The 11,658-nt window shown below is 46.5% G+C and overlaps 1 protein-coding gene across 2 annotated transcripts in view; it reads left to right on the top strand.

The window, feature by feature from the left end:
* Positions 1-11,658, top strand: part of PTPRA (protein tyrosine phosphatase receptor type A) — a 143,781-nt gene that overhangs the window by 97,617 nt on the left and 34,506 nt on the right. Inside the window, exons 5-7 of one of the 2 annotated variants that reach the window (XM_028744156.2) lie at positions 2,266-2,286; positions 4,503-4,523; positions 9,687-9,771. In XM_028744156.2, the coding sequence (XP_028599989.2) occupies positions 2,266-2,286; positions 4,503-4,523; positions 9,687-9,771 (127 nt within the window). The remainder of the gene's footprint in view (positions 1-2,265; positions 2,287-4,502; positions 4,524-9,686; positions 9,772-11,658) is intronic. The other variant, XM_028744157.2, reaches the window with a different exon arrangement.

Raw genomic sequence — 11,658 nt, 5'->3', positions numbered from 1 at the left:
GGCAGACACACACACACACACACACACACACAACACACCCTATTCTTCTCCTGTGCATCCGGGTCTCTCCCATCCTTGATGAAGGGCGAAAGGAGAATGTTATTACGGGATGATGGCTAGCAGGAGGGAAAGGCAGGCAGGCAAACAAACAGCTATCAGGCAAAGTCCCTGCCTGAGGCAACATGGTTATCTGACGGTGGCTCCCTCACCCTTCCTGATTCACCTCCTTCTAAGAAAAGAGAAAAATAGATTATAGATCTGATGCCTCCCCAAACACCTTAGCTGATTCAGGCTCAGAATCCATGAAGGTGCGCAAATAGGTGGGAATCCCCAGATGCCTCCAGTTCTCCTCTACATCTTTTCCTCTTTTCTTTCTTTTTCATAAAAGCGACTGTAGGCCAGCACAACTCTTCTGGGCCAAGGAAGCACCCCTAGCACCTTTGGGTGGGCACCATAAGCTGTGAATGTGGCAAACAGCCTGCACTGAGCTGGTACCCCCTCCAGGAAAGCTAGCAGGAAATAGGCACGTCTCCCAAGTTAGGAACACCTGGCTCCTGATTGTCTACACCACTGTTTCCCAAACTTTGGTCTCTAGCTATTTTTTGGACTACAGTTCCCATCATCCCTGACCAATGCTTCTAGCTAGGGATGATGGGAGTTTAGTCCAAAAAACAGCTGGAGACCCAAGTTTGGGAAACTCTGGTCTAGAGTGACTGGCAGGGGCTCCCCAGGGTTTAGGCCCTTCCTGGAAATACTGGGGATTGAATTTGGACCTTCTGCATGCAAAGCGATTACTACTGGGCTATGGTCCTTCATAGGGACGGGGGTGGCACTGAGGGGTTAAACCACAGAGCCTAGGACTTGTTCATCGGAAGGTCGGCGATTCGAATCCCCGCGAATGGGTGAGCTCCCATTGCTCGGTCCCTGCTCCTGCCCACCTAGCAGTTCGAAAGCACATCAGAGTGCAAGTAGATAAATAGGTACCACTCCGGCAGGAAGGTAAACAGTATTCTGTGCGCTGCTCTGGTTTGCCAGAAGCAGCTTAGTCATACTGGCCACATGACCCGGAAACTGTACGCCGGGTCCCTCGGCCAATAAAGCGAGATGAGTGCCGCAACCCCAGAGTCGGCCATGACTGGACCTAATGGTCAGGGGTCCTTTATGGTTCTTCATCATGTTCAAAAGAATGAGGGAAGGACTCCTAGGAAGCAAAGTGCAAGCAGTGCAAGCAGAGAATGCACTGCTGATTCCAGGCAAAAGAAATGCACAAGACTACACCGCAAAGCCTGGAAGCAAGTGTGTATCATGTGTATTGCTTTGCAGGGAAAGAGTGTGTACCAAGGCTCTTGCTGTCTGGCTCCCCAGGGTGCTTTGCTCTATGGGTGTGGGAGACTTGGTGCTGGTGTCTTCTTTAGAATCTGCTCACTGGAATCAGTTCATACAGGTAACAGAACTGAGTGGTAAAGTTGTACTGGCACCAAGTTACTACGTGGGTGTAGGGTGGGACTTGCAGGTTTGTTCATCGAACATAAAAAGTTGCATGTCAGACATCCCTTCTCCCTGACATGCAAACTTTCTGTGTGCAGAGAGTTAATTCCATGCTGAGTAGTCTGATATGCAACAGATACACACAAATCCTTTGCCTTCTTAAGTAGAATAGTAAAAGAAAAAACCGAACCATGAGATTCTGCTAATAACATCACGTTAATTTGCTGGTATTAAGTCGTAGGAGTGTGTGTGCGTTTGGCCATTTCTTGCACAAATAGATATATGCTAGTACACACACCTGTTTCTTGTTGCAGCTGAATCGCAGAAATTACTTTGTAGAATATCAGCTTTTTAATTTGCCACCTCAAAAGCAACTTCAGCTGCCTCAATCATGTAAACGAGGCCTAAAGAGTGGCCTGAATTGGGGGGTTAAGAATGTGACAAGAGCCATGCTATACCAAGGCAAAAATCCCACCCTGTCCTGCATCCTATTTTTATGGTGACCAGATGCTTACAGAAAGTCCACCAGTAGGATTTGAGGGCAACAACACATTCCCCTTTGTGATTCCCATAATAAGGGTGGCTTTCATTCTGTCTGATGTAAAGATTTAAGCATCCTATGTCTGGGCAACGGAAGGACAGTTTTTGAAATGAGGAAACGCCCCCCAAATGAAGCAAAATTTACTTTTGGGTGCAGGGAACTATAAAAGACTTGGGGTGATATTGCTTTCTGAAGATTATTCACTAATGCTTCCTCTGTGTGCATTCTGCTTTTAGCTGAGATAACAAAAGACTCAGGTAAGCATATTTGTCTACAGCTTTCTTCCCCCCACCCCCAATTGAACTAATGGTTTCCATGCTATGTCGATGACTGTGTTGTTTGCACGCAATGCTAAGCCAAACTTTGGCTTGCGACGATCATGCTGGCTCCCAGGGATGAGATTACAGCTACTTTTCTCCTCCCCAGCCATTTTAGCTTGGTGTGGCATAGCAGCTAAGCCAAGGTGTTTGGCTTAATGTGTTGTCCAAACTCAGCACTGTCGTTAAGCGTTCTTCTCCTTAACCACAGTCTGTAGACAATGTGCTGAGCTTCTCAGAAGATAATAAGCAAGACAAACAGAAGAGACCCAGTGTCAGTATTCTTCGTAGGTTGGGAAAGGAGTTGAAAGGGAAGGGAAGAAGCAGAATCATGTGGGATCACAACATATATTAAGGTTCCCGCAGGGTGGGAGGTCAGCTCGCACAATACACATTGGAAGTCAACACAAGTAGGTGTCATACAGCTTTTCTTATTGATCTGGCTGGCAAGTAGGATGGCACTTCAGGTGAATGGAAGTAGACTAAAGGGAACGGTAGGCTTGTAAATTTTTTGCTATATATATTTTGGGGAGAGGGAGAGAGAGGTGCCGGAGGTTGATGCTACATTTGAAGATGAGATGGGTCATTCAGTCCATCAAGCTAATACTAATTTTAACTTCAGCCACCTGCAAGCCAAGCCCTGCTTTATGTGAATGCTCTTCAGGGGGATAAATGGCATTAAAGTTCACTGCGCTGCAGGCCAACATTTGCTGCATCCCACTCCATTTAAAAGAACATCGCTTTAACTGGCACCCATATTCATACTGGAGGATTTGCTTTCCCATCTCAAGGTAGCAACACTGCACCAATGCAACGTACCCAGTGGTAGGAGGTGCTTTATCCCCAAGTGCCACCCTTATCCCCTTGGCCCTGCTGGATCTGGCAGGGTGAAGATTGTAGTGCTATCCTCCTTTCTCCCAGTTGCCTGTTTATCTCCCTTTTTCTCTGCAAGCCCATATTCGCAGCTGGGCTGGTAACTGGTGAATGAACAGGGAGTAAAACAATATGAATAAGTGGATAGCTCTTGCAATGGCGGTGGGGGGGGGTATAAGAAGAAGGGAAGTCTATGGATCTGTCTAAGACCACTGTTTTTGAGTTTGTTCATAGATGACCTAGAGCAGGGGTAGGCAACCTAAGGCCCGTGGGCCAGATGTGGCCCAATCGCCCTCTCAATCCGACCCACGGATGGTCCAGGAATCAGCTTGTTTTTACATGAGTAGAATGTGTCCTTTTATTTAAAATGCCTCTCGGTTATTTGTGGGGCATAGGAATTTGTTCATTCCCCCCCCCCCAAAAAAAAAAATATTGTCCCGCCCACCACATGGTCTGAGGGATGGTGGACCGGCCCACGGCTGAAAAGGTTGCTGACCCCTGACCTAGAGTTAGGGTTGAGCTCACCAAGTGTCTAAACTACACCTAATAATTCAGGGGGATAAAAACAAAAAGGATATTGTGACAAATATCTTCAGAGTGGGGCATGGCCAATAAAGTGATGCCTATTTGGCGGCCTTGTATATGCGCTGATAGAATCAGAGCTGGCAGTGAGTGACCAGGAAAAGTATATTCAGAGTATGGCGGATATGTCAGTGAAAAAGCTGGCCCAATGTGTGGTTGCTGTGGAAAAAAAGGCAAATTTCTTCCTAGGAAGCAACAGGCAAGGGATCTAAAATAAGTTGTGGGGCCCTGATGGAGATGCGTTTGTGAAGAAAGTAGAGAGAGAGGGATTGTTCTCCCTCTCCCCAAATAACAACCCATGGTCACCAAATGAAGCTGATTGGTGCAGACAGTTGCAATAGCCAGTAGGAAGTGCTTCACACGGCGCAGAGTTGAAACCGTGTCATTTGATCTCATACGCTTGGGTGATGGCCAGCAACTCGGATGGATTTTATAAAGGGATTAGACAAATCCATGGAGTGTAAAGCCATCAATGGCTGTTGGTCATGATGACTGTGTCCTCCCTCTAATATCAGAGGTTATTTGCCTCCAGATGCCAAGTTGCTGGGGAACAGCAGTAAAAGAGAGAGATTATGTCTTGCTTTGGGGTAGGCTTCTGGCTGGCCTATGTGGGGTACCAGGTTTGCTGGGCTAGATAGGGTTTGGTTCAAACCAGCAGGACTCTCCTTATGTTCTTACCTGTTGCTTTCTCATTTATGCAGGTGATAGCGATACCGGACGAGGTAAGGCATTCTCCTTAGACAACTTTTTTGCCTGTACAATGTATGTCTTTGTCGTCGCTATGGAACATTGCATTTCATTTAAGGTGTCAAAATGGCATCTCTTGTGAACGTTCCGATTCCAGGGCTTATTTGACTGTTGCAGCTTTCTACTTTTTGTAGGAACTCATTACTGCAAGTGTTAGGGCATCCCATTTTATCCCCACAACAACCATTCGAGGTTGGTTAGTTTACAATAGTGGCACACTAAGCATCACCCAGTAAGGTTCAGAGCAGAGATTTGAACCCAGGCCTCCCTCATCAAAACCGCAGTACTTGATCCACTACACCAGGCTCCCCAATCTGTTGCCCTCTGAATATTTGGACTACAGCTCCCATCAGCCTCAGCCAGCACAGCGGTGTATGCCACACATCTAAGAGGGCACCAAGTTGGGGAAGGTTGCCCTATACCACACTGGCTTGATTTGGCAGTAAAAGTCCTCTTTACATTTTTCTGGCTCATTTTAGTCTTATTGAGGTTCTTAGCTCTAGAGAGAACGGTATCAGTTGGGCAATTACTTCGGTATGGCCCTGCAGTATATATTCTGTAAGCCAGGGGTAGTCAACATTTTTTATACCTACCGCCCACTAATGCATCTTTCTTGATGGTAAAATTTCCTTACCGCCCACCAGTGCTTGATAGAAGGAGGATTCAGCTTGTGCCATAGAACCCCCTACGGCCCACCTAGAATCCTGAAAGGCCCACTAGTGGGTAGTAGGGACCAGGTTGACAACCCCTGGTGGTAAGCAGTCAGTTTCTCCACCCATTCTGGGTACGTCCTTCATATCCATCCTGTAGTGAAGTTAGGAAGGTTCCCCCCCCCCTTTTTTTTTTTTGCAATCCCATCCAGGCTTCAGGAACCCTGAGGAAATGGGAGCAATACAATGGGTTGTTATCCAGTGCTGTGGAACGTTCCAAGCCTTTACTCTGTCAAGATGTAAGGCAAGGCACACATCCCTCTCACAGGCTGGATGCTCAGTCGTTTCTGCGTTTCTGGTCCCTGATTCTCTATTTCAAGGCACCACCGAAACTGTGCGACCTTCTGTCTCACAGCAGGGGAATTCATAAGCACAACTCTTTTGACGCGTGCTATTCCGATAATAGTATCTGCAGCATCACTTCGTGTATTCTGATATGCGCATAATCATATCAGTCCCCTTTACTCCCACCAGTACACTCTCTCTCTCTCTCTCTCTCTCTCTCTCTCTCTCTCTCGCTCTGTGTGCGTGCGTGCGTGCGTGCGTGCGTGCATGAAGGAGCCAATAAACAAGGCAGGATAGTTCACTGCCTCCTGTTTTTTAAACCAGACTGTGTGACAGCGATGGGTTGCTGTTGGTTTTGGCCTTGCCTGGCTTGTACTGACTGTTAATATCAATGCAGCCTTTTCAACCAAAATATCCAAACGGAACCCACCTGGTTGTGCATTTCTCTGTTCCCACACTCCACCCCAGCAATGTGGTCTGCGGCTGAGTAACGTTACAGAGGAAGCAACAGGCAATGTGTCCGTTGGCTGCATTGGTTGTTATCATGTCATTCACCTCCAGGGTGGAGGGAGCTTCCAAGAGCGTCTTCCGTCCGCCTTGCCAGCTCAGTTTAAAAACAGTGAGCTCTAGGGCCAGTTACAAGAAATCAATGTGTGTGCATCTGGTCACCTCCATGTCAGATAATGTTAGTCACTTTTGCATCGAGGGTGCTTCCAGTGACTCAAAAGTTTCATTTCCACACTCCCTGCATTTGGCAGGGGTGAGGTGGGGGAAGTTGGCCTGAACAGAGGGGGAAATAAAAAGCCATCTGCATGGTTAGCTTGGCATGTGAGACTCTCTCCACCAAGCAAAGCAGCCTCACAAATGTTGTGTTTCTTTTAGGCTGCAACGGGCTGGGAGATTGAGGGGAGGCGCAAACAGGCTAGCAATTTATTCCAGCGGGCTGGTAAATTTTGTAGACTTAATTGCAATGTTGGGGAGTTACTTTGGCGCAGTTTCTTACCTAATTGCGCAGGTAGTCGGTCAGTCTTTCCAGCCTTTCAGGATCTATCCTTGTGTTTAAAAGTCTGTTGCTGTCTTTTGGGCAGCATTAAACTCTTTATTGTATAACAACAGGCGCTCAGGTGTATTATTCTTTCTGGGTGAACTCACAAAGTAGATTTCAGGCACAGCTGATATTTGGAGAACCGAGAATGTCTCTTCCTCATGGGAGGGACGAATAAAACAAAATCCACAGTCTTCACAGGTGTATGATATTAGCTTACGGTTGCAGCCCTTTATATTGTGTCCATTTCCAGAGCATGGGGCAATACTTCTGCTCCCCACCCCGCCATGCTGTTCACATACTTGTGCTATCTTTGGTATCCTGCCTGGAGAATATAAAGCTGAATATTATTTCTGCAATCTGTCAATCAATACTGGAATATTTCCTATTGATGAAGTTTCCACCCATGCCAAAGTCATACATGTGTGGAGGGGATATACAGAAAATGTGCACTTGCGTCCAAGTTTACATTTTCTGAACCAGCTTGCTGTCCTCACCAGTCTCTTATGTAGAGAAATTTACCAGTATGTTCAATTTTTCATTTTCAGTCCAGGGTAAAAAGATTTTGCTCTCTTAACACACAATCACAAAATTGTATCTTCACACCTTCTTAATTTCAGACTGGTATGTATTGGTAATGGCATATTTAAGAAAGCTCCCACCTTTTGGGATGTGGGATTAATAAAGTAAGATGTATTTGTCATTTTCTTACTAGACACACGTTCTTAAATCCTTACTAGACACATATACTTAAATTCCTTACTAGACACATGTTCTTTGGGTTCGCAAGCACCCAAAATTATATACGTGTTTGTTTATATTCCATCTTTTCTCCCAGGAGCTCAAGTTTCATACATGGTTCTCTCCCTCCTCATTTTATCCTTACAACACCCCTTTGAGGTAGGATAGGCTAAGAGACAGCGACTGGCCCCAAGTCATTCAGTGAGCTTCATGGCCAAGTGGGAATTTGAACCCTGGTCTCCCAGGTCCTAGTCAAACATTGTAACCAGTACACAACACTGACTCCACAAATATGATATGCTGCATAAATCCATTTGTGTGTGTGTGTGTGTGTGTGTGTGTGTGTGTGTGTGTGAGAGAGAGAGAGAGAGAGAGAGAGCGAGAGAGAGAGAGAGAGAACTCTCATCTTTTTGTGACCAAGATAAGCTCTTATGTGTAAAGAGCATTTTCACAGTGGTGGAGAGAAAGAATAGAGTGCAGATATACCTGGGCAGGAAATTATGGGTTGCAGTTGGATTCTCCACATCAAATACCCCTTACTCCATGTCAGACTCTCCTGCATCTAACAGGGAATGTGGAGTCTCACCTTTAGGGGTTGGGGAGAACGAGAGAGAATAGGTGGGTAGTGTGATTTGCCTTTGGTGCTACAGTCTGCTCTAATGAGAGAGAGAGAGAGAGAGAGGGAGGGAGAGAGAGAGCACTATGGGCAAGCTGCTTCCTTTTCCTGGCCTTGTGGTAACTTCATCTGGGGTTGGCCCAGTTAGTGGGAAGGATGGTTGAGAAGGTAAGGACCTACAGTGGCACTTCCAGGGGATGCATCTGGCAATGAGATGTAGGTCTTTGGGGTTTGCACCTTCCCTCTTTGACACATCTGACTCAGAACTGCAAGCGTTTTCCCACTGCAAGCGTTAACCACAGCCAGGAAGCAGAACGGTGAGCTTTCAACTGCTTTCTTCACGTTCCCCCATTGCTTTCTGCCTGCTGTCATTTCTCAATCCTCTTTCCAGTACGGGAGTTGCTAGGACAAAGGTACAAACTCAGCAGCTCTCAAGGACACAAACAGCCAAGGCCGCAGCTCATTTGTAAACCTGTTGCATATTTCAAAGAATGGGAGAAAATGCTCAGTGTGTGACTGCTCTGTCTGCTGTGAGCTAACAACAGAATTGCCTAGGGCCTGCCCCCACTATTTTTCAGAGAACATGTAGGAAAGCAGAGCTGCAAAATGCTTTAAGTATGCACCAAACAGCCTTCCATTGTTGTGTGTCAGCATGTAATTTTGACTTGCCTGGAATCTAAATGCGCTGTACAAGAATTCTCTTTGGAGAGATGAACTCACAGCCAGTTCACACTTCCAAATTCCAGCAGCTCATTGGACTGCATCAGACCAAACTGTACATCTAACTTATTCTCTACTGGGGGGGGGGGAAGTATCACTCTTGATGGTTTCTTTTCCTTTACTCCTTGAAATCTGTCCAGCTTCTCTCCCCCCCACCTTGACTCATCTAGCATTCTTTGGGATTACTTAACGTGGACAGATTGCTTGACCTGGATTCAAACAGCCATGAAGTTACTCATCTCTCAGCCTATCCTATCACACAGGGTTGTTGTGAAGAGCTGAAGCAAAGAATAGCCACGTATTTGAGGAAAGTGCAGAGTACAAGTGCAATCATAAATAAATGCATTGTCTTAAAAGTCTCTGTCCTACCATGTTGAGTTCCCTCGTCAAGTGTTACTTTGTGCATGGATCAGTAGACAATTAGTTAGCATCTAAGTTGCCCATGTGGGAATTTGCGTGCCCCTTGCGTATTTGCAGCTGCAGTTCAGAAGGAACTGAAAACATGACATTTCAGACAGCACAAAGGATGGTGAGACATAGGTTAACATAGTGCTTTTTCCTGGGGGTACGCAGGGGTACACAGACCCCTAAACATTTTGTGAATCTAAGTTTGGCCTCATTGAGGGGCAGTATTTCAAAATGAGTAGGAAAATGAGAGTACCCCTAAACATTTTTTTTAGAAGAAAAGCACTGGGTTAACATGGCTCTGTGATCATGGCTTTATGCAGTTCAGGCTTCCAAGGCTAGCTTGAAGCCCAAAATCCAGATCCGACGGGATACTTTATGCCAGGGATGGGGAACAAGGCATGGCTGGCAGCCTGGATCCTGAGCTCCCACACACTCCACCAGCCAGTATGATGGAGATTCCCACCCATCAGTTCCCTGATACCATCATGACATCAAGTGACTTTAACTTCTAAGGAAATAATCAGGAACTCCCAATTGTTTCCTTACGTCCTTTGAAATACCTGGCATTGCTGTTTCTAAAACAAATTTCTTTCTCTTTTTCCCCTCCCTCTAGATGAGACACCCATCATAGCCGTAATGGTGGCATTATCTTCCTTGCTAGTGATAGTATTTATTATTATTGTCCTGTATATGTTAAGGTAAGTGCTGCTTGGAGAACCTTCTGACTTCCTTTTGCTGGGCTCCTGTGGTTTGACATGTTTCTCTTAGAGCTGCACCTTGACCAGTTTAAAATCATTTCAAAAAGAGAAGCATCATTAAAACAAAATAAAAATGGGCTCTAGTTGCTCCCAGTCCCTGGGACAATCTTTGCTGCAGGTGCAGGAGCAGTTGGATGGAAGGGGCAGTGGTTACCTGACCTCCTGTTGCTGATGTTGCTGTGCTTACTGGATTGGGGAGAAGGGAGATGCAGTGGGGAGGTCAGCACTGTGCAAACGCGCTGGTGGAGCCAATCCAGCACTCCTCCCGGTGCATTTTGCACCAAACCAGCCTCCCCCCTCCCCCTCTTCACCCTCATAAGCACAGCTGTGCCGATAACAAGAGGACAGGTAAGCACTGCTTCTCCTGCCCACAGGCAGCTCCTCTGGGGATGGTGTGTGGTACCTGCCCCTTAAGTTACACAGATTCCAGATTCCTCAGCTGATGCCTTCCTTCCCTCTCCCCTCACATTGGGTAATTGGCCTGATGCAAAATGGCAGATTGCCCAGCTGTTACTTGTCTTCCTATCCAGGGTGGAAAGAACCTGAGGAGGGTTCATTGAGCAAAGAGGAGGATGAAGCAGAAAGCTCTCGCTGCCTTCCTCATATTCTGCCTTGCGTCTTTCCCACCTGGGAAAGGGCAAAGGGAAGTAATCAGGCTTGTGGGGCAGCAGCAACAGTACCTGCTCCAGCCAGATATTCAGTTCCTCTCCTTTCTTGAGCAGCACTGCACCAGAGCAGTCATCTTTCTTGAGCCAGAGATTCTGCCTGAAAATCAGCCAGAAGCTTGGCTATTTGGCTTGCATGTTTTGGCACCTGTGCTTCAGTTGGCTTCCGGGGTAGGTGAAAACAAACTTGCTCCGTCTTCCAAGTGACAGCACTTTAGATATTTGGAGATGGCGGTCAAATTTCCTCTCAGGCTCCTCTCAGGCTAAACCTACCCAACTCCCTCAACTGTTCCTCACAAGGTTTGGTTTCCAGACCCTTGATCATCTTGGTTGCCCTCCTCTGCACACGTCGTAGCTTGTCAATATCCTTCTTAAATTGTGGCACCCAGAACTGGACACAGTATTCCCGGTGTGGTCTGACCAAGGCAGAATCCAAGACCATCTGTTTGAAACAGAAGGTGATATGCAGTGTTGCATTTGAGACAGCAAACACTGTTTGGGTGTGGATGTGAGAGAAGGAAGGCAGCTTCTTGAGCTGTAATATCTCTGTTGTGATTTCCTACTGTGTAAGAGTGGGCACTCTGACCTCTCAGCTTCTCCAGCTGTTGTTTTCCTCCCCCTTTCGTGATCATATGTGAATACTGTCTCCTTGACTTGTTTCTGTCACCTTTAGGTAAACGATTTTTATGAATTCATGGCATGGGAGGCGATATAGTTGTGAGCTTTGAGCAGGAAGTCCTTGGTTCAAATCGCTTGCTAGGTGGCTTCACTCTCAGCACCCATCTCCTGTCTGTGGATGGTACTTAATAAGTGCTTTCAAATGTTCAGATTGCCTCACATACACTGATTTGTAATCATCAGAACAGCCCTAGCCCCCTGTACTGTTGTCCCCATATTGCAGATCTGAGGCTGAGAGGGAGTGACTTGCCCAAGGCCACCTGGTGAGTTAATGTCAGAGGCAAGACTTGGACTGGGGGCTTCCTGATTTGTAGATCAGTGTTGCAGTTGTTACAGTAGCAGAGCATGCTTAGAATTATAGGATTATAGAGTTGGAAGGGACAACTCTAGTTTCATCTAATCCAACCCCCTGCAATGCCTGTGTTGTGCAAAGTTCACTGGTGTGTTCAAGATGCTATATAGAACCAAAGTGGTTCTGAAAATT

Source organism: Podarcis muralis, chromosome 9 (genome assembly GCF_964188315.1).
Source record: "Podarcis muralis chromosome 9, rPodMur119.hap1.1, whole genome shotgun sequence".
NCBI lineage: Eukaryota > Metazoa > Chordata > Lepidosauria > Squamata > Lacertidae > Podarcis > Podarcis muralis.
This window is presented reverse-complemented; position numbering and strand designations above follow the sequence as displayed.